General features: G+C 44.7%; 1 protein-coding gene and 4 long non-coding RNA genes across 5 annotated transcripts; 4 read left to right on the top strand and 1 right to left on the bottom strand.

Moving 5' to 3' along the window:
- Window positions 1-564: 564 nt before the first annotated feature.
- On the top strand, window positions 565-4,489 carry LOC311235892. Its single transcript, XR_014620178.1, has 3 exons — window positions 565-680; window positions 4,033-4,261; window positions 4,355-4,489. It is a non-coding gene; the product is annotated as an uncharacterized lncRNA (long non-coding RNA).
- Window positions 4,490-4,833: 344 nt separating this feature from the next.
- Window positions 4,834-5,372, top strand: LOC311236236. The gene is made up of 3 exons (XR_014620204.1): window positions 4,834-4,910; window positions 5,007-5,083; window positions 5,302-5,372. It is a non-coding gene; the product is annotated as an uncharacterized lncRNA (long non-coding RNA).
- A 776-nt stretch (window positions 5,373-6,148) lies between these two features.
- LOC311235848 lies at window positions 6,149-6,830 on the top strand. The gene is made up of 3 exons (XR_014620169.1): window positions 6,149-6,268; window positions 6,398-6,546; window positions 6,692-6,830. It is a non-coding gene; the product is annotated as an uncharacterized lncRNA (long non-coding RNA).
- On the bottom strand, window positions 6,543-7,379 carry LOC311235849. The gene is made up of 2 exons (XR_014620170.1): window positions 7,239-7,379; window positions 6,543-7,013 (listed from the first exon to the last, which is right to left on the bottom strand). It is a non-coding gene; the product is annotated as an uncharacterized lncRNA (long non-coding RNA).
- A 4,275-nt stretch (window positions 7,380-11,654) lies between these two features.
- LOC311236224 (tropomyosin alpha-4 chain-like) lies at window positions 11,655-12,507 on the top strand. The gene has a single exon (XM_084323872.1). The coding sequence runs from the start codon at window positions 11,744-11,746 to the stop codon at window positions 12,470-12,472; it is 729 nt and encodes a 242-aa protein (XP_084179998.1). The 5' UTR covers window positions 11,655-11,743; the 3' UTR covers window positions 12,473-12,507.
- Window positions 12,508-23,729: the final 11,222 nt, after the last annotated feature.

The following is a 23,729-nucleotide window of genomic DNA, read 5'->3' on the forward strand; positions in this document are numbered from 1 at the left end:
ATACAACCTGGAAACAGAAATTGCCGTCACTCGCCTCAATTTCACGATGAGCAGCAAACCCCGCAGATGTAATGTTCCTGGTTGTAGAGCTACCGAGAAGTCTTTGCACAGTTTCCCCGTTGATGCCGAACTTCGCCAACAATGGAACAAGTTCCTTTTTGGTGACCCTCCAAGTTCCGTTGCAACGTCTAATACTCGGGTTTGTACTGCACATTTCTCCGCCGACGACGTCACCAATCAAGGTATTTTTGATGCTGGAGTGGTCTCCATGTTGGTGCTAACCAAAAGAGCTGTGCCTTCAATACGCGACCCGACACAAGAAATAGTAAGTAGATATGTCGTGTGAGATATGTTATCATAAATACCATCTAACGTTATAGTAACTGCTGCTCTTTATAAAGTAACGTTATAGAAAACTATTGAAGCAAGCTAGTCATAACTTCTAAATAAAAGAACACAACTAGTGAGAGGTAAACAAGGTAACGTTATATTTAGTGGCTTGTATTATATTGTAATTGATTTACGATTTGGTAACTCTTAGGCCACCACAAGTTCCAGCGGCAATGTACGCCTTTCTCCTGCTTCAAGGGACTTCAGTTGCCAGACAGACAACCCAAAGATTCGTTCTGTTGGTACACAGCTTTCTATGAAAACACTTCGTTCGCATGTCAAGAGTCAAGGTAGGTTTGTAACTCAGTGTGATGTAATGTAATAATGTGTAATAATGTGACCCAGAATTGTTTAGATTGGCCCCCTTCACCCACCGCTTTCACCCAAAGCTGTAAAGGAATGTGGATTGTTTGTATAGTGTCCCCCCCCCCCCCACCTCCAATGTAAATTACCCAGTATGGTTGTCAATATACAGTATATATACAGTATATACAGTCAAATGTATATACTCCCTTTTCTTGACTCCTTCAGTATCACAAACAGTACTGTATTTGCAAATCAAATTTAGCTCTAGTGTGGTGACCCATGTTGGCGTTACACAGGTCACAATGCTAGCTCTAGTGGTGACCATGTTGTTGTTACACAGGTCACAATGCTAGCTCTAGTGTGGTGACCATGTTGGTGTTACACAGGTCACAATGCTAGCTCTAGTGTGGTGACCATGTTGCTGTTACACCAGGTCACAATGCTAGCTCTAGTGTGGTGACCATGTTGGTGTTACACCAGGTCACAATGCTAGCTCTAGTGTGGTGACCATGTTGGTGTTACACAGGTCACAATGCTAGCTCTAGTGTGGTGACCATGTTGCTGTTACACCAGGTCACAATGCTAGCTCTAGTGTGGTGACCATGTTGGTGTTACACCAGGTCACAATGCTAGCTCTAGTGTGGTGACCATGTTGGTGTTACACAGGTCACAATGCTAGCTCTAGTGTGGTGACCATGTTGCTGTTACACCAGGTCACAATGCTAGCTCTAGTGTGGTGACCATGTTGGTGTTACACCAGGTCACAATGCTAGCTCTAGTGTGGTGACCATGTTGGTGTTACACAGGTCACAATGCTAGCTCTAGTGTGGTGACCATGTTGCTGTTACACCAGGTCACAATGCTAGCTCTAGTGTGGTGACCATGTTGGTGTTACACCAGGTCACAATGCTAGCTCTAGTGTGGTGACCATGTTGGTGTTACACAGGTCACAATGCTAGCTCTAGTGTGGTGACCATGTTGCTGTTACACCAGGTCACAATGCTAGCTCTAGTGTGGTGACCATGTTGGTGTTACACCAGGTCACAATGCTAGCTCTAGTGTGGTGACCATGTTGGTGTTACACAGGTCACAATGCTAGCTCTAGTGTGGTGACCATGTTGCTGTTACACCAGGTCACAATGCTAGCTCTAGTGTGGTGACCATGTTGGTGTTACACCAGGTCACAATGCTAGCTCTAGTGTGGTGACCATGTTGGTGTTACACAGGTCACAATGCTAGCTCTATTGTGGTGACCATGTTGCTGTTACACCAGGTCACAATGCTAGCTCTAGTGTGGTGACCATGTTGGTGTTACACCAGGTCACAATGCTAGCTCTAGTGTGGTGACCATGTTGGTGTTACACAGGTCACAATGCTAGCTCTAGTGTGGTGACCATGTTGCTGTTACACCAGGTCACAATGCTAGCTCTAGTGTGGTGACCATGTTGGTGTTACACCAGGTCACAATGCTAGCTCTAGTGTGGTGACCATGTTGGTGTTACACAGGTCACAATGCTAGCTCTATTGTGGTGACCATGTTGCTGTTACACCAGGTCACAATGCTAGCTCTAGTGTGGTGACCATGTTGGTGTTACACCAGGTCACAATGCTAGCTCTAGTGTGGTGACCATGTTGGTGTTACACAGGTCACAATGCTAGCTCTAGTGTGGTGACCATGTTGCTGTTACACCAGGTCACAATGCTAGCTCTAGTGTGGTGACCATGTTGGTGTTACACCAGGTCACAATGCTAGCTCTAGTGTGGTGACCATGTTGGTGTTACACAGGTCACAATGCTAGCTCTATTGTGGTGACCATGTTGCTGTTACACCAGGTCACAATGCTAGCTCTAGTGTGGTGACCATGTTGGTGTTACACCAGGTCACAATGCTAGCTCTAGTGTGGTGACCATGTTGGTGTTACACAGGTCACAATGCTAGCTCTAGTGTGGTGACCATGTTGCTGTTACACCAGGTCACAATGCTAGCTCTAGTGTGGTGACCATGTTGGTGTTACACCAGGTCACAATGCTAGCTCTAGTGTGGTGACCATGTTGGTGTTACACAGGTCACAATGCTAGCTCTATTGTGGTGACCATGTTGCTGTTACACCAGGTCACAATGCTAGCTCTAGTGTGGTGACCATGTTGGTGTTACACCAGGTCACAATGCTAGCTCTAGTGTGGTGACCATGTTGGTGTTACACCAGGTCACAATGCTAGCTCTAGTGTGGTGACCATGTTGGTGTTACACAGGTCACAATGCTAGCTCTAGTGTGGTGACCATGTTGCTGTTACACCAGGTCACAATGCTAGCTCTAGTGTGGTGACCATGTTGGTGTTACACCAGGTCACAATGCTAGCTCTAGTGTGGTGACCATGTTGGTGTTACACAGGTCACAATGCTAGCTCTATTGTGGTGACCATGTTGCTGTTACACCAGGTCACAATGCTAGCTCTAGTGTGGTGACCATGTTGGTGTTACACCAGGTCACAATGCTAGCTCTAGTGTGGTGACCATGTTGGTGTTACACCAGGTCACAATGCTAGCTCTAGTGTGGTGACCATGTTGGTGTTACACAGGTCACAATGCTAGCTCTAGTGTGGTGACCATGTTGCTGTTACACCAGGTCACAATGCTAGCTCTAGTGTGGTGACCATGTTGGTGTTACACCAGGTCACAATGCTAGCTCTAGTGTGGTGACCATGTTGGTGTTACACAGGTCACAATGCTAGCTCTATTGTGGTGACCATGTTGCTGTTACACCAGGTCACAATGCTAGCTCTAGTGTGGTGACCATGTTGGTGTTACACCAGGTCACAATGCTAGCTCTAGTGTGGTGACCATGTTGGTGTTACACAGGTCACAATGCTAGCTCTAGTGTGGTGACCATGTTGCTGTTACACCAGGTCACAATGCTAGCTCTAGTGTGGTGACCATGTTGGTGTTACACCAGGTCACAATGCTAGCTCTAGTGTGGTGACCATGTTGATGTTACACAGGTCACAATGCTAGCTCTATTGTGGTGACCATGTTGCTGTTACACCAGGTCACAATGCTAGCTCTAGTGTGGTGACCATGTTGGTGTTACACCAGGTCACAATGCTAGCTCTAGTGTGGTGACCATGTTGGTGTTACACCAGGTCACAATGCTAGCTCTAGTGTGGTGACCATGTTGGTGTTACACAGGTCACAATGCTAGCTCTAGTGTGGTGACCATGTTGCTGTTACGCCAGAGCAGGTCACAATGTGTGAGTGTGTGAGTGAGTGAGTGAGTGAGTGAGTGAGCAAAGTTATCAATAAATCCCTTGTTTGACTAAACTATGTTTTGTAAATAGGTGTTCAGGCGAAAGTCGTGTCGCTCTCGGTGGGGACACAAAATACTGGATACTGGTCTAATCAACAGGGACCATCCACGTCAACACCTGTGAAGGGGTTTAGACCCAGTAAAAGACCACGACTGGAGTCTGATGACGATGGAGTGACCGACAGCTCGATCGATGTTCCAGAGCCGCAGGATTCCACTTTCAACATTGACTCTTTGATTAGCGAGCCCTCGATTCTAGCGTAAGTTAGTTGTTACAAACATCTCCATGGCCCGTAAAAATACAAAAGCTATATAGTTGTGCCGTGTTATTTATTTGTGTTTTTCTCAAGCAGGGAACCGTCAAAACCAATCTATGAGGTCCAGAAATACATCGTTTACGAAGACAGTCTACTGGAATTATTTCAACAGTGTCCGGTGTGCGATGCTCAATGTCATATCACCAAAACTACGCGAGGGACCTTCTTGGCTGTCTCCCAAGTTTGCCCCGGTTGTAAATACAGCCGTAAATGGGCGAGTCAGCCTCTCATCGGCAGCACACCAGCTGGAAATATTCAGCTTTCTGCAGCAGTTTTTTTTACTGGCTCATCTTTCACCCAAATGGAGAAGGTATTTGATTTGATTGATTTGATTGACAAGTCAGATATACATTATGTTTTTGTTTGTGATTCACACGTGCATATTAACAAAGCGTTATTCATTTATTCTTTTAGGTCCTAAATGCGTTACACGTCTCCACAATAAAGTACAGAGCGTTTCGGGTACACGCCAAGAAGTTCTTGGAACCTGCTGTTCTAAGTTTGTGGACCAAGGACCAAGACGTTACCCTCGCCAGATTAAGCGAGAAAGAAAGCGTGATAATCGGCGGTGACATGCGAGCCGATAGTCCAGGTTAGAAAAAGCTCCCCAATGACAAATTCCTACTTTATGAATACATTTTTAATATTGCACTACATTGATTGAAATTGTTATTATTATTTTCAACAGGCCACAGTGCTAAGTACGGAAGTTACTCTGTGATGGAACTCGCCACCAATCATGTCATAGACGTCCAACTAATTCAGGTAATTAACAAGTCTGAAGAGACACTGCACCCTTCATTGTGCTCAAACGAACACAAAGCTCTCGGTCTTGAATCTTGAATCGCTGTAGGTGTGAAGTGGTCTGGCTGGCTGTGTGTGTGAGCGGGGTGTGAAGTGGTCTGGCTGGCTGTGTGTGTGAGCGGGGGTTAGGAAATGTTAATTGTGGAATTTTGAAAAGGCTATTCCCTTCCTTGTTCCAGAGCAATGAGGTGGGAGGCAGCTACCATATGGAACTGGAGGGCTTGAGGAGAAGCCTCGCTCTTCTGGACGCCAAATCCGTGACCTTGGACTGTATTGTCACAGACCGTCACCCGCAGATCCAAAAGTACCTGAGAGATCACGACATCAAACACTTCTACGATGTGTGGCACGTGGCCAAAGGTATGTCGAAAGGCATCCCACATTCAATTCCACCCCTCCTACCAACCCCCCCCCCCCCCCCCCCCCCCCACCCACCCAACCAGTACTGTAATTGCAAATCTGGTATGTCAAAAAATGTAGATGTAGCAGTACTGTCTATCTGTATGTCATGTATGTCATACGACTGTTATGTAATGTTATGTTATGTTATGTAATTCAAGGTCTGTCTAAGAAGCTTGACAAAATTGCACAGGCGAAAGACTGCAAGGTCATAAAAAAGTGGCGCCTGCACATTTCAAACCACCTCTACTGGACAGCTGCCACGTCGAAGTCTGCCGATGAGAGGGTTGCTAGGTGGAAGTCATGTCTCAATCACATGATGAATGTACATGAACACGACGAAGAACCACTCTATCCGCGTTGTCTTCATGCTGACCGTGTATCAAGAGATAGTAGCAAGTGGGTTAAACCTGGTATGTCTGTCTGTCTTTCATCATGAATATATACTCAAAATATTTATTTATGTCCTCATTCTAGATTGGTGTGATTTTCAAATGTATACTTGCTTGAATAATTCTAATCTACTGTAATATACTCTAATGAAATATCTGAATGCAATTTCTTTTTTACTTTAGACTCAAAACCGGCCCACCAGCTCGAGAAGGTTTTGCTAAACACAAGGATCATCAAAGATGTCGCCAAATTGAGTCCACACCATCAAACGTCTTCATTGGAGTCCTATCACAGTGTGATTTTACGTTTTGCCCCAAAAAACGTGGTTTTTTCGTACATAGGAATGCTTTGCAGGTATTTTATATTGTGTACAAATGACTAATTATGGACTCCTGATTTGTCAAATAACTCATTATGTTGCATTAGATAACCTCAGATCAACTACAAATATATTGCTTGTGCTTATTGAAATTTTCCTTTCAGACTATACCTAGCTGCCATGCATTTCAATGAAAACTCAAATCGCCAGCAAGCCATAAACGCTTCTGGAGAGCCGGCGTACAAGATGAGTTTTCCAAAGGCCAAAAAAGGTGGACACACAATAAAACCAAGGAAAATCCCAGCGACATTCAGTAAGTAAAAATATCAACATTTATTATTGCACACACATGACCTATATAAATAGAAAAATATTTCCACTTACAGTGGAATACAATAAATTGAATAAATAATAACCTTTTTAACATGACAAAACAAATAACAATTTCTCATTTACAGACTATGTCAACCAGCTGATGGCGCTCCTGTTTGACTCCGTCGTTCGTGACCCCCAACAATATATCCAGGTGGTAGAGGCGATTGCCATCCCAGAACCTTTGTGCGCACAGTTCGACAGGCCTTCCATGGAAGAAGCGGTAGCCGGCTATGTGTCACGATTCAATCCTGTACCGGTCTGAAGCCAGTATAGACACCATCAACATCCGGAAATTCTGTGCGGATTCGAACCACGACACAGGATGGGATTACTACCCTCACTCTGCGGCCTAAGTAGCCGAAGCACCACGCGACAAAGCATCTGTACGCGATATATCTGAAACGGCTGAAGAAAATCAAGTATTATATTTATGCACAAATAAAATAAAAAAAAAAGCTGGGAAATAACCATTTGTCATGTCATGTCATTGGACAGTAGCAAGCATTGATTATATGTGATGTGCAATAAGGATTAGATTGTGTTTGCAAGAAAGATTAGTATAGTCTGAGAGATGCAAGATGGAGAAACACCTGTAAAAAAATATATAAATCTGTAATAAATATTATTTACTTATTGATTCCGCTTTCTGGTATCCGGCCAAAATCTGCCTTGTAGATATTAGTTGCCATTTGGATGGTATAGGGGTTGAAGCACACTGGATCCAATCCCGGATGATCAACCATGCACAGTAGTCCAGTTGGTTCCTGGTTAATTCGACGTCTGACCTATATATATAGAAAATTAAATCGTTAGCCATATGCATGGTTTTCAGTGCTACCAAGATGCAAGTTTGTGTTACTACTTTACCTGTGGAACTTCCATGCAGCATACATTCTCAGTCTCTGTTGGCATCCGTTCACAATTTCCGCACGTGCACCTAGTAGATTTGAGGGTGAATGAAATTATCAATCAATGGAGGCCAGAGAAAGACTTTCGTCTTGTTTACATCAGGGTCCCCCAATTTCAATCGTCAAGTACAGTTAGTGTCAGTCAGTACAATCAGTCACACTGTTCACAGAAGCAACAGTCAATCATCTTTATCTTTCAGTCACACTGTTCACAGAAGCAACAGTCAGTCATCTTTATCTTTCAGTCACACTGTTCACAGAAGCAACAGTCAATCATCTTTATCTTTCAGTCACACTGTTCACAGAAGCAACAGTCAATCATCTTTATCTTTCAGTCACACTGTTCACAGAAGCAACAGTCAGTCATCTTTATCTTTCAGTCACACTGTTCACAGAAGCAACAGTCAATCATCTTTATCTTTCAGTCACACTGTTCACAGAAGCAACAGTCAGTCATCTTTATCTTTCAGTCACACTGTTCACAGAAGCAACAGTCAATCATCTTTATCTTTCAGTCACACTGTTCACAGAAGCAACAGTCTCCGAGCAGAGACTCTCATCGGGACAGAGTGTGTGTTTTCGACGGGCCGCGCGCGACAGAAGTACACAACTATTATATAACAGTAAGTAACTAATAGTGCAATTAATCAACTTACCAATCGGAAACGATGTAACGTAAGCCTCGATCGCTGTTGTTTGGGGGTTAGTGTCAGTACAATCTAACGTTAGTGAGTGTGTGTTTTCGACGGGCCGCGCGCGACAGAAGTACACAACTATTATATAACAGTAAGTAACTAATAGTGCAATTAATCAACTTACCAATCGGAAACGATGTAACGTAAGCCTCGATCGCTGTTGTTTGGGGGTTAGTGTCAGTACAATCTAACGTTAGTGAGTGTGTGTTTTCGACGGGCCGCGTGCGACAGAAGTACACAACTATTATATAACAGTAAGTAACTAATAGTGCAATTAATCAACTTACCAATCGGAAACGATGTAATGTAAGCCTCGCTGTAGCAAATCGCCTTCTTCTTCTTCTTCGGGATCAAACTGTGGGTCGCTCTCTGGATCCCAAACATAATGTACAGCCATGTTGTATTAGTTAGTAAAATCGGTATATGTTTTTGCGTGTCGAAATAAAAACCTGAAACCTAAGACCTCAGACCTCTACCTGGATGGAATGACGGGGAGATGGGCGGAGCTATTTGGTGGGTGGCTGTCACTCAAAGTGTGGGTGGAGCCAAGCCAAATAATAGCCTGATTTCATGAGGCTGAAAAATGCTGGTTTTGAGTACAAGATTAGAAATATAAAACAATGATTATTTTTGGAATAAAAATTACACATGTGTTACATAGACTCACAGGAAGTGTGTAAAGTTGCCCAAATAGTGCTAGGAATAGCACTGCATGACACCTTTAAGTTATTATGAGTCGCAGCTAAATGCTTTTACTTTGAAGGGGTTTTGGGCAATTGGGAAGCACAGCTGGGTGTATTTAGGTAATTAGAGACAATAGCACAGTGGGCATCAGGGAAGGTATATGGTTTTTATCAGCGTCAGGAGATCATATAGTTTCAAACATAATTTTTCTGTATTCTTTGATTAACAGACAATAAATGCCACAAAACTGTCAAATGCTGTCTGGACAATGGACTTCCTGATCTGCGTGAGATTCGCTTCCCTGGTGCTTCAGTGGCTTTTTAGTTTTTATTAGTTGTTGTTGACAAATAGCCACTACAAAGGAGTTTGATTGTAATAATTATGGGAAAGCCTGTAAAATAACAGTGTTTCACTGCTGAACTTTAAGTTCTGTCACTTAATTGAAAGTGTTTCATCGTAAATGTAGGAAAAACCTGTGAAATAACAGTGTTTCACTGCTGAACTTTAAGGTCTGTCACTTTATTGAAGGAGTTTGATCGTAATAATTTAGGAAAAAACTGTCAAATAACAACAGTGTTTCACTGCTGAACTTTAAGTTCTGTCACTTAATTGAAGGTGTTTCATCGTAAATGTAGGAAAAACCTGTGAAATAACAGTGTTTCACTGCTGAACTTTAAGTCCTGTCACTTTATTGAAGGTGTTTGATCATAATTTTTTTAAATACTGAAAGTTGCCTTATTTTCACATACAGTAAAATGATGAGTATCTTATGTGTTTTACATACAATTCAATGTAATTTAACATTCAACACAATTAAGCAAATACATGTATTTAAAAAGAATTACCTGTAGAATAATTTTTTAATTATATTATTGTTTTTTTAACATTATTTAACATTATATTTAAAGTTTAACAGCAAAAAAACAGAAAGTTGCCTTATTTTCACATACAGTAAAATGATGTATATTCTAGGTGTTTTACATGTAATTTAACATTCAAGACAATTAAGCAATGGAATAATCCTGTAAAAAAAAGATAATTTCTTATTAAATCAATTTACAGATTACAACCTTTATTTAATGGTTAATATTTGTATTAAAGGTTATTTACTGTATTTTTATGGCATTTACTGTATTTTTATGGCATTTACACTTAAAGTAGAAAAACAAAAGTAATCTGTAAAATAATACATTGAAAGTCCCGTAAAAATAATTTTTTTTAAGAGTGCAGGCAACATTCAAAATGGTTCAGAGACAGGGAAGAAGAATATAACTTATACTATACTTTGTGCTCCCCTATCCGCTTGTCCTATTTTTTTAATGTACTGTCCTGTCCTGTTGTGCCTTTTTGTATTTGTGTATTTTATAGGACATTGATTTTATGCTTTGACTGTACTGTACAGCACTTTGGTTGGCTCTCAAGCTTTTAAATGTGCTCTATAAATAAATTACTTGACTTACTTGACTTGACTTGACTTAAGAGGGAGAGGGAATATTAAACAACCAATGGTACATACACACTACGCTGAAAGCATATCTGTTTGTGGAGTGAAGTTGTGGAATAATTTACCTGAATACATCAAACTGAGTAAACATATGGCACAATTTAAAAAGCAGCTTAAAAAATACATATTAGAGAAATACAGAAATTAGTAATGAGGATAAACAAAGTTATGCTATATTGTGTTATGTACTGTATTCACTGCTGTCAAGTGAATATTTTTTTTTACTATAAGTAAAAGTATATTCTATATTGTATTATACTAAATTATGTTAACTTATATATCTAGTAAAATTAATGGAAGAACAAATGTAAATGTAAGGGGGTATGGATCTATAAGCTTAGCTTCCCTCTACTCCTTTTTTGGACATGTCTGCTAACTAAATACATTGCTCTTGACTTTTCGTTTATAATTCCTTTTTTTTTATTGTTTTTAAATTTTTAAAAATGTTTGTTGTTATGATTGTTCTGTTTGACGGAGCTATACCGTGATTGTTTGGAGAAATATGGAGAATACATGTTCAAAAAGAAACGTTTTCATTCATTCATTCATCCATTCAAGTAACAGTACTTAGCTTCTTAGAACCGGCTGCTTCGTGGCCCTTTTTATTTTCTCCACACTAGTGTAGTATATTTTTGATTGGTTATTAAACAGTAAACAGCACAAATTGTTATTAGAAAACAATATGGCCAAAATACCAGACAAAGATGTCAATTGCAAGAGCTCTGATGTCACAACGACGGGGAGCGTTCACACCAATCAATACTGGCTGACCACGAAGGGACCTGATTTCATCAGGCAGGTCACAAAACCAGTTCTGATGTGATTAACAATTGAGTGACAGACACACACACACACACACACCAAAATCATAATCAAGATGGGAGTCTATTGTGAAACATTCACTAATACAGTCTGATCTGACATTGACCCAAGAGTAGAGTAAGAGAGACTATAGTTTATTGTGACAGACATTATCCACTCACTCACCCACTCACTCACTCACACACACCAAAGATATGACCATTGTATTAGCTAAGAGCAGTTGACCAGCTAGTTTGAATGGGGAGGCGTGTCCAGACGGCTATGTGGATTCTGTAACTATAAGGCATGTCTGTTCTGTTGATAGCTGACACAGTTCATAGCTGTCAGCTGGAAGAGAGGACGTTTTTTTACTTGAATGCTGCCTGTACAACAACCCCTTTCGCCTGTTTGCTGAATAAAACAACCAAACCAGAAGCCATTTTGCTTTGAAATCGTGGTCCAGACTACCTTCCTGCTTTTGAACCAGAACCCGCTTTTACCAAAGGAATAAACAACACTAAGTAAAACACAAGGGCAGATATTATGGACGCGGTGAAAAGGAAAATCCAGGCGCTCCAGCAACAGGCGGATGATGCGCAGGATCACGCACTGGGGATACAACGGGAGTTGGATGCGGAAAGAGAACTCCGCGACAAAGCTGAGGGTGATGTGGCAGCTCTGAGCCGCAGGGTCCAGCTGGTGGAGGAAGAGTTGGACCGGGCCCAGGAGAAACTGGCCACCACTCTGCAGAAGCTGGAGGAGGCTGAGAAGGCAGCAGATGAGAGTGAAAGAGGTATGAAGGTGATCGAGAACAGGGCTATGAAAGATGAGGAGAAGGTGGAGATCCAGGAGATGCAGCTCAAAGAAGCCAAACACATCGCAGAGGAGGCCGACAGCAAATGCGAGGAGGTCGCTCGTAAACTGGTCATCCTGGAGGGAGAGCTGGGAAGGGCAGAGGAGAGGGCAGACATTTCAGAACTCAAGTGTGGTGGCATGGAGGAGGAGCTGAAGACTGTTACCGACAACCTGAAGTCACTAGAAGCTCAGTCTTACAAGTGCTCCCAAAAAGAAGACAAGTATGAGGAGGAGATAAAGACACTCACTGACAAACTTAAAGAGGCGGAGACCCGTGCTGAGTTTGCAGAGAGGACAGTGGCTAAACTGGAAAAGACCATCGATGACCTAGAAGAAAACCTATCATCTGCCAAAGAGGAGAACACGGGAATGCAACAAGTCCTGGACCAGACACTGCAAGAGCTGGGCTGCTTGTGAAAACGTCAACGAGAAAGAGAGAGAGAGAGAGAGAGAGAGAGAGAGAGAGAGAGAGAGAGAGAGATAGAGCTGGCCATTGTGTTTAAGACATCAGGCCTCAACAGGAATAAAACTGATGATGAAATTAATTGTGTGTTTTGTGTTTAGCGAGAGATGGTTTGAATACATGAGATTCACTATGAATTGAAAATGGGGGACCCTGATGTAAACAAGACGAAAGTATTTCTCTGGTCTGCATCCCCTTAATAAGTGTGTGTATTGAGCTGTACTGTATTGTACCCATTCTGCAATCTGTTAAATAAAGTTTTCATTAATTCATTCATTCATTCATTCATTCATTCATTCATTCATTCATTCATTCATTCATTCACTCATTCATTCAGGATAACTTTACTCCAGTCCTGCTCTTTAAGAGCTGCCACAAGATGGTGCTGTTGACTTTTTGGAACTGTGTTCTGATACACAATGAATGATAGATAATCGTTGTTTTGTTAGATTTCTTGAAAATAAAATTGCATTAGGATCTGATAGACCGGGAAAAAAACGATAGGTCTTAGTTATTCTTTCTGGTCGATTGGTAAACAATAGATCTATTCTAGTTTTTGAAGTAGGAGTTATACTAGTGGGCTTTTCTATAAATTGAGTAAAACCGAAGTAATCAGTAATGTGTTTGAGATTTTTTCTTTCCTTATTTACATCCCATGCAGTTAATGTTAAGGTAACCAACAACAATTATTTCCTTAGAATCACAGTGATTGAGGGCGACCTCAAAGTTTTTAGCACCTCAAAGGCGCTAAAAACAAAATTACAAACATCTCAAAACTAACTGGTCAGACTACTGCTTGACCTTACTCCTAGAACCCACCTCACCCCTGCCCACTTTGACAACCTAGGATGGCTTAGAGTAGACGACAGAGTACAGCAACTTGCAATGGGCCTGGTCTACAAGATACACTACACGACCAAGGTACCCATGTACATGTCAAAATACTTCCCAAATGTCAGTGAATAGCACGATCACAACACCAGAGGGAGCTCCACAAATCATGTTAAACCCAGATTCGGCTCAAACAAGGGACTAAACACGTTTCGCAATTATGCCACATCAATGTGGAACGCCCTACCCAAAGCTGTAAAGGAATGTGAATCATACCCACTTTCAAAAACACTCTCAAAGAACACCTACGGGAGACTGCAATTCGAAACTGGCCCCTGTAAATGTCCTAACCCAACCCCCTCCAATGTACAGTAAATGACCAAGTATGGTTTTGTCAATATTCCAATGTACAGTTTTGCTTGTACAGTTGTACAGTGTTCCCCACCCCACCCACCAAACCACCTCCAATGTACAGCCCCCCCACCCAACCCCACCACACCTACCCAACCTCCTCCAATGTACAGTTTTTACGTCAAATGTATATACTCTCTTTTCTGGATGCTTTTTGTATCAAGTTTCAAGTTCAAGTTTCTTTAATAGTTGTCATACAGAAGTACAGAATACTTTTATACAAAATGCTTCACAAACAGTACTGTATTTGCAAATCTGGTATGTCATAAATGTATAGATGTAGCAGTACTGTCTATCTGTATGTCATATATGTCCTGATTAATTGAAAATGGGGGACCCTGATGTAAACAAGACGAAAGTCTTTCTCTGGTCTGCATCCCTTTAACAAGTGTGTGTATTGAGCTGTACTGTACTGTACCCATTCTGCAATCTGTTAATAAAGTTTTCAATCAATCAATCAAACCTTCAACTCATCATAGAAGTCTACCTTTGTTGAGGGTTTCCTGTAAATACAAATGACAGGACACAGAAGGACATTTCAGGAGAAAGTGAGATGTTCACACCAACACATTCCAAATCTACTTCTCTTGGCCATTCGATTTGAGTACATTTGAATGAGCTTTTGACATACAGCAGAGGCCGTCCATGCCTGTCTTGGTCCGTCTTTCCTAAAAATATTATAGCCAGGCATAGTTATTGCTGCCTGTGGAGAGGAATGGATTAACCATGTTTCTGTCAGACCTAGAAAGTCAATATTAGAATTGCAGGGTAGATGCTCCAGTTGTTCATGTTTAGGTATCATACTCCGAATATTTAGGTGTCCACCAAATAGCACCGTTGCTTTACATTGTGGGTTCCAGACTATTTTGGATGCATTCAATGTTTTGAAGAATTTTGTTTTTCTGTGTCTTTTCAAAACTGGATTCCTTTGTCTGGTTGGCCTGGTTTGTTGTCCATTTAGTTGGTCTAGAGGTGCAGAGTTAAACACTCACCACTGGGAGGATCTGCACTTTGCTGAGCCATTTGCACCATATCTGAGTGCATTAACTCTGGGTGTAACAGTTCCAAACTAATGCCAGGCATCATACAATACAATGTTGGTTATTGTGAGAATTATCTGAGTCAGTATCATAAGTGTGTTTTCAATGTTTTCTATTTACCCACTTGATCAGGGGCAGGGACCCCCAGAGTTGACTGGGTGGGCACTCTGTGCCTCTGATGTCGCCTGGGGCTTACGGAGCGCCTCTCCTGTCACACCATTCTTTTTAATGATCTTTTTCCTCCTTCTTTTTCTGATTTTTTCTCCCCTCCCAATGTTAGTTGTTATGCCAATTCCCAATCCCCCTTCCTGGTCATTGCGCAATCTACCCCCTACCGTCGGTCTAGGAGGGCGGAGACTATCACATGCTTCCTCCGACACATGTGTACCCAGCCCACCGCTTCTTTTCACCTGGCAGCGCGGACTCTCACTGAGAGAGTGTAACGTGTGGAAGGTCACACTACCTCTCCCAGATCCTTCCCTCGCTGTGCAGGCGCCCCCACCGAACTGTAGGAGTTGCTGTTTACAACGACCAGGACCCACCCACGCCGGCTTCCCACCCGCTAACACTGCCAATTGTGTTAGTATGGACGGTCGGCCAAGACGGGGGCACCGCAGCTGGATTCGATCCCACTGGCTCTGTGGTGGTAGACAGGCGCTTAGTCCGCTGCGCTCCCCGGCCGCACCTGTCACACCATTTTCACCTGCTGGTGGGCTGCTGGCCATCTCTGACATGGCCCCTGCTTTGGTTGAGACTTGGAGGCGTTGTTGTTGGCCAGGTGGCTGTTGAATATCTTCCTGGTCATCAACATCAGCCAGCTTTTTTACCGGTGGGCTGGTCCCAGATTCTGAGCTTAGTGATCTAATTTCCCTCTGTCGCTTCGCGCTTATGGCCTTTGCTGATTGGAAATAAGATCGAATTGATGATGGATCAACTTCTGTCGTACTTCCAGAAGAGTTGGGTCGTTGACGGGTTGTCCTGGTGTTCCCTTTGACAGTTTTGTCCTGACTCTCTTCATGTCCTTTCATTGCTCTCTTGGTCTCCTTCTTTTTCCTATTCTTCGGTTTGTTTTTCTTCTTGGTCACGTTTGTAGCTACAGTAGGGACCTCATCTCCGTTCCCCTCCATGGTTTGAGATGCAGTCTCCTCCTCCATCTCCTTCACCTCCTCCTCCATCTCAGACTCCCCTTCCTCACTCTCGATTGGCTCTGTCACATCTTCAGAGGGGGGAGGTTTTTCCACTTGTTGTAGGTCTCCTCAATGACTCTAATCGACTCTTCAGTGGCTGGACTGTATTTTGAGTTACGTTCACTGTCATGTGTCGGTTGCCATGCTGTTGTATGTTTATCTGTCCATAGTAGAAGACCTTAACCCAGTGTGTACCCATCTTCACAGACCGAGGAATGTTCTTGGAGGGCATGGCTTCTATGTAGAGTAGACCATCCGGTCTCCATTGGAACAGTTTGTCAGCTGGTTGTTGTATTTGACTCAAAAACTCAGTCACAATGATATCATCAGCAGATTCAGGTAGCTCTTTAATGGTGATCTGAACTGCATTCTGATTAGCCATGCGTGATTTAAGGCTAAAAGGGTTGTCATCTTTCAGGTCAATATGTTTTCCACGAACAGAGATTCCTCTCATAAGGAGTTTGGCTCTTGCTTCTTTATCACGCAGGTAGATACGCCAGAGTGCTCCAACTCTTTGCACTGACCTGAGATGATTTGGGTGGACCTCCTGTATGAGGCAGTGGTAGATCTCTCCTTCTCTCACTGGTTTCTTGATGGACTCATCTCTTGTTAGGAGTTCCCTCTCCATAATGAAGACAGGGAGGATTGCTTCATTTGTCAAGTTGCGCCCAGCCACCACACTCGATGTCTCCTCTTTGGCTGGGCCCGACTCAGCCATGTTGCCTTGTTTGTGTCACCAATGTCTGTTTAGTAGTCGCCAGATGCCTGTTTACAAGCTCCAGCTGAGAGGCAGGAGCTGGAAAACACAACGGTTCCACAGCCCGAAGTCTTATGTAGCGCAGGTCCAAAGTTGATAAAAAACCCACGGAAAATGAGTATGAAAATTAGGTTTTTGTCTGCAACGATTTTGCTTGAAAATTAAGGCAATATCAAGCAAATTTGGCAAGAAAAGCCATAAAAAACGAATTTAAAAGATATAAAATCTCACAAACACACAGCATAAACACATGGAGCAGCCATCTTCATTGAGTTGAATGGGATCAGCATCTCCTCGTTTATGACATTTAAACAGGTTGTTATCTCGGATGTCAGAATCATCTACAATTCGTTGCATAGTTTACTAGCTAACGTTCGATATATTGGTTGATGTATATTTCATCAGATAGCTGGTATATTTCTAATTGTAATACAGGCTTCAATAGAACTGACACCAAGCAGAGCATAGAACACTGGTATTCTGAGATGACCCTTCCTTCATTTATAGTTTCTTTGGTATTCTGACGTGATGACCCTTCCTTCTTTTATAGTTTCTTTGGTATTCTGACGTGATGACCCTTCCTTCTTTTATAGTTTCTTTGGTATTCTGACGTGATGACCCTTCCTTCTTTTATAGTTTCCTTGGTATTCTGACGTGATGACCCTTCCTTCTTTTATAGTTTCCTTGGTATTCTGACGTGATGACCCTTCCTTCTTTTAGTTTCCTTGGCATTCTGGCGTGATGACCCTTCCTTCTTTTATAGTTCCCTTGGTATTCTGACGTGATTACCCTTCCTTCTTTTATAGTTCCCTTGCTATTCTGACATGATGACCCTTCCTTCTTTTATAGTTTCCTTGGCATTCTGACGTGATGACCCTTCCTTATTTGATAGTTTCCTTGGTATTCTGAAATGATGACCCTTCCTTATTTGATAGTTTCCTTGATTTCCCCAGTCATTTATGATTGATGTGAGCTGTGTTTCTAGATCACATCTGTAGGCAGACTGTTGAATCAGATTCCATGCAGCATGACATCACACGTTGAGAGACGGTGGTTTTGAGTGACATTCCATTAGGCCTGTCCATACATGACAGCTGCCTGTGGCACATACTCATACCAGGGCTGGAATTAGAGGGAATTAATTGACATGTTAGAGGGGTGTGTGCATGTGTGTGTGTGTGTGTGTGTGTGTGTGTGTGTGTGAGTGTGAGTGTGAGTGTGAGTGTGTGTGTGTGTGTGAGTGTGAGTGTGAGTGTGAGTGTGAGTGTGTGTGTGTGTGTGCGTGTGCGTGGGTGTGTGTGTGTGTGTGTGTGTGACTGTGTGTGTGTGTGTTTCTGGTGGGTGGGGCAGGGAGGAGGAGGAGGAGGGGGGGGGGGGGTTCAGGCATGGATCAATTCACTTTTTGACTTTGATTCAGTCCATTTAGAATTGAAATGATGAACTCATTCTTATTTACGCAGAAGAACACATTCTTATTTAACCAGGCTAGTAGACTAAGAACACATTCTTATTTAACCAGGCTAGTAGACTAAGAACACATTCTTATTTAACCAGGCTAGTAGACTAAGAACACATTCTTATTTAACCAGCTAGTAGACTAAGAACACATTCTTATTTAACCAGCTAGTAGACTAAGAACAAATTATTATTTAACCAGTTAGTTGACTAAGAACACATTATTATTTAACCAGGCTAGTAAACTAAGAACACATTCTTATTTAACCAGTTAGTTGACTAAGAACCCATTCTTATTTAACCAGTTAGTTGACTAAGAACACATTGTTAGTTGACTAAGAACACATTATTATTTAACCAGTTAGTTGACTAAGAACACATTCTTATTTAACCAGCTAGTTGACTAAGAAAGAACACATTCTTATTTAACCAGCTAGTTGACTAAGAACACATTCTTAATCAGTCTTGTTGGCTAAGAGAGCTGCACTTGCTCCCCATTGCCACAAAAATTCACTTCAAGGTCCTTGACCTGGCGTATCATGCAGTGAGGGGAAAGGCTCCCTCCTACCTCCGGTCAATGGTCTCTAACACACACCCTCAAGACCCCTACGCTCTGCATCTTCTAACTACACACCCTCCAGACCCCTACGCTCTGCATCTTCTAACTACACACCCTCCAGACCCCTATGCTATGCATCTTCTAACTACACACCCTCCAGACCCCTACGCTCTACATCTTCTAACTACACACCCTCAAGACCCCTACACTCTACATCTTCTAACTACACACCCTCAAGACCTCTACGCTCTGCATCTTCTAACTACACACCCTCAAGACACCAACGCTCTGCATCTTCTAACTACACACCCTCAAGACCCCTACGCTCTGCATCTTCTAACTACACACCCTCCAGACCCCTACACTCTGCATCTTCTAACTACACACCCTCAAGACCCCTACACTCTACATCTTCTAACTACACACCCTCAAGACCCCTACGCTCTGCATCTTCTAACTACACACCCTCCAGACCCCTACGCTCTGCATGTTCTAACTACACACCCTCAAGACCCCTACGCTCTGCATGTTCTAACTACACACCCTCAAGACCCCTACACTCTGCATCTTATAACTACACACCCTCTGTCACGATGGGGTTAGGTAGAATGCAATAATACAGAAAGGGAAAGAATGGAGGAGGCAGAGGCGAGGAGTGAAGCTTGGAGAAGGGTGTTTACTGTAGAATCCAGAGCAATACAGGGAAAATACAGAAACTAAATAACAAACTTCACAATACAAAACAACAAACACTAAGACTTACTAGAGGGAGAACGGTGCGACACGACGTGGAGGAACAGGGGGTAACTGGAGGAATGTCGCCACACAGAAGGGAGGACAGACAGAACCCTATATACCCCAACTAATTAACAATTAAGAACACCTGGCCAACACAGAATCACAACCAACACCTAGACAATAAGCAAAGCACAACTAAACACAACTAAACACAAAAGCAACTCCTAACAACCCAAAACAGTGTATGACATCACACCAGGGAAGGGAAATACAATGACAGTACACACCATGACACCACATTAATCAAACTATTAATTATAGTTAACACAGTAGTCAGGATGTCCAGTGTACTGGAGCGCACCGATTGTTTGTCACCACTAGAGGGTGGTAGGGCGCCAATGTCAGGCCGAGGGCCAATGTCAGATAGAGGGCATTGCCCAAAGTTAGGTGGAGGGTACTGCCCAGTGTTACCATCCTGCCCAGTCCAGCCAGGACCGGGCCTAGGATCCTGACAGTACCCCCCCCTCAACGGGTGGCTTCCAGACACCCGAAAACAACGTCCATAAGCAGGTGAGGGAGGAAGCCGGAACCCCGGAGAGGACCCAGGGAGAGGACCCGAAGACGAGGGACCAGGAGGCTGAACAAAAAACCCAGGAGGGGCATAGCAGCCAGGGGGGTAGAAAACGGGCGCAGATGCCCGGAGAGGGGGGGTGAGATGGGAACAGAGGCCCGGGGAGGAGGCCTGGACCTGGAAACAGAGGTCAGACGAGGGGGGGTGGGGATGGGCACCGAGACCCGGGGAGGGGGGCAGAACCTGAGAACCGAGGCCCGACGAGGAGGGCTGGACCTGGGAAGCGAGGCCCGACGAGGGGGGGTGGGTACAGGTGTAGAAGCCCGAGAAGGGGAGCTGGACCCTGGAGCCGGATCCCGGACGAGAGGCCCTCCAGCCGCCGGACTAGGGACCGGTTCAGGAGAGCCGGAATGGAGGTGCGGCGGCGACGACCCCCGGAGCAGGATCCCACGCAGGCCCCGGCGAAGACCACGGCGAAGACCCCGGCGGAGACCACGGCGAGGACCAGGACGCCGATCACGGCGCAGAGCTGGACCAGACGGGGAGCCAGGATCCGTCGAAGAGCCGGGAGCCGGCACGGCAGCCGGACCAGGTGGAGAGGCCGGGCAGGGCGTGGAGACCGGATCGGTCCCGGCGGCGAGGCGTGGTGTAGGATCCGGGGATGAGGAGCCAGGACCCAGAGCTGAGGCTGGACTGGGCGTGGAAGCTGGACCAGCTGTGGAGGCCTTACTAGCCATACTAGCCTCGGGGGCTAGGCTAACTGTGGGCCCTGGACTCACTGTGGGAACTGTGCTAGCTGAAAATGCCTGGCTAGCTTGGGACATCTGGTCCGTCTCAGGTACTAGGCTCACCCTGAACCTGGAGCCTAGTCTGGCAGTGGAGACTGTGCTAGCTGGAGACATCTGGTCTGTCTCCGCTACCAGGCTCACCCTGAACCTGGAGCCTAGGTTGGCAGTGGGCGTCTGGTTAGCTACTGTAGCGGGGCTAACAGGCGGGGCTGTGCTAACTGGGGACGGCCGGTTAGCTATTGGGACGGGGCTAACGGGCGGAGCTATGTTAGCTGGGGATGCCTGGCTAGCTTGGGACATCTGGTCTGTCTCCGGTACTAGGCTCACCCTGAACCTGGAGCCTAGTCTGGCAGTGGAGACTGTGCTAGCTGGAGACATCTGGTCTGTCTCAGATACTAGGCTCACCCTGAACCTGGAGCCTAGTCTGGCAGTGGAGACTGTGCTAGCTTGAAACGGCCGGTTAGCTATTGAAACGGAGCTAACGGGCGGAGCTAGGTTAGCTGGGAGTGGCTGGTTAGCTCTTGACACTAAGCTAACCGGCGGAGCTATGTTAGCTGTGGACGTCTGGTTAGCTGTATGAGTGGAGCTAACGGGTAGAGCTGTACCAACTGGGGACGTCTGGCCATCTATAGTGGCGGAGCTAACAGGAGGAGCTGTGCTAACGGGGAACAGCCGGTCAGCAATTGGCACGAAGCTAACGGGCGGAGCTAGGTTAGCTGGGAGTGGCTGGTTAGCTATTGGCATGAAGCTAACAGGCGGAGCTAGGTTAGCTGGGAGTGGCTGGTTAGCTCTTGACACTAAGCTAACCGGCGGGGCTAGGTTAGCTGTGGACGTCCGACCGGCGATGGACATCCAAGCAACCTCAGCGGCTATGGGAGGATCTAGGCTGACCGTAAGCCTGAGAACAGTCGGCAGGCTAGCTACACTAGCCTTCGGCTTATGCTTCTCCATGAGGACAGCAACATGTTCAGCCATCTCCCACATCGCCGTCTGCAGTGTCGGGTTCTCAGTGGCGACCTGGTCGATCTTCCGGAGTAGGAACCCCCATTTGGCCAGTGAGTAACTCTTCATGTCACCGGCCATCAGGGCCAGGACAACGGTGATGGTATCGCTTGCCTTTCCTGCTGCATTCGTTAATGTTGGTGGCGACATTCTGTCACGATGGGGTTAGGTAGAATGCAATAATACAGAAAGGGAAAGAATGGAGGAGGCAGAGGCGAGGAGTGAAGCTTGGAGAAGGGTGTTTACTGTAGAATCCAGAGCAATACAGGGAAAATACAGAAACTAAATAACAAACTTCACAATACAAAACAACAAACACTAAGACTTACTAGAGGGAGAACGGTGCGACACGACGTGGAGGAACAGGGGGTAACTGGAGGAATGTCGCCACACAGAAGGGAGGACAGACAGAACCCTATATACCCCAACTAATTAACAATTAAGAACACCTGGCCAACACAGAATCACAACCAACACCTAGACAATAAGCAAAGCACAACTAAACACAACTAAACACAAAAGCAACTCCTAACAACCCAAAACAGTGTATGACATCACACCAGGGAAGGGAAAGACAATGACAGTACACACCATGACACCACATTAATCAAACTATTAATTATAGTTAACACAGTAGTCAGGATGTCCAGTGTACTGGAGCGCACCGATTGTTTGTCACCACTAGAGGGTGGTAGGGCGCCAATGTCAGGCCGAGGGCCAATGTCAGATAGAGGGCATTGCCCAAAGTTAGGTGGAGGGTACTGCCCAGTGTTACCATCCTGCCCAGTCCAGCCAGGACCGGGCCTAGGATCCTGACAACCCTCAAGACCCCTACACCCTACATCTTCTAACTACACACCCTCAAGACCCCTACGCTCTGCATCTTCTAACTACACACCCTCCAGACCCCTACGCTCTGCATGTTCTAACTACACACCCTCAAGACCCCTACACTCTGCATGTTCTAACTACACACCCTCAAGACCCCTACACTCTGCATCTTCTAACTAACTACACACCCTCAAGACCCCTACACCCTACATCTTCTAACTACACACCCTCAAGACCCCTACGCTCTGCATCTTATAACTACACACCCTCAAGACCCCTCCGTTCTAAATTTTTCGGCCGCCTCAGACCCACTCCTATCCGAGCTCCTGGGGGGTCATCAAAGAGAAGCAGGCTATTCTCGGTCCTCGCTCCACAATGGTGGAACGAACTTCCCACCACAGTCAGGAGCCGAAACGAGTAGGGTATATCTGCAGAGCCGCAAGCCCAACGTCTGGGCGGGGCTTCGTGGCTTGGACTAGGTTTGAGGCGGAGCTTCGTGGCTTGGACTAGGTTTGACTGTGCGTGGGCGGGGCGTCGTGGCTTGTACCTTGTTTTGTACTACTGCGCATGCGGATGAGGGGGGGCTCTCTCGCTCTCGCTCTCTCTCTCTCTCTCTCTCTCCTTGTTTACGACATACACAACATCGTCTTGTGTTACATTTGTGATTGATTGATTGAAAACTTTATTAACAGATTGCAGAATGGGTACAATACAGTACAGCTCAATACACACAATTGTTAACACTTTGCCGCCCAACCACGAGTTAACTCGGGTTTCGGTGCCATGCGTTAAGGACCAGAGCCACGAGTTAACTCGTGGCAAGTTGTTATTGTTTTATTCCATATTAATAAACGGATCAACATCCCCCATCGACTCTGCAGATTTACCCGCCTCTGTGAAATCGGCGACATGCAATACCGGCCAGATCCTCTTAGGGGCGTCATCGCTCCACTGCAGTATCATTGTGGGCGAGTGGATTTTTTTTTACCGTCTATGGGCGTTTCATTTTAGCCTGATCCCAACCGAACAGCCTGCACCGTT

This window comes from Notolepis coatsorum, assembly GCF_963971535.1.
Source record: "Notolepis coatsorum genome assembly, chromosome: 10".
Lineage (NCBI taxonomy): Eukaryota > Metazoa > Chordata > Actinopteri > Aulopiformes > Paralepididae > Notolepis > Notolepis coatsorum.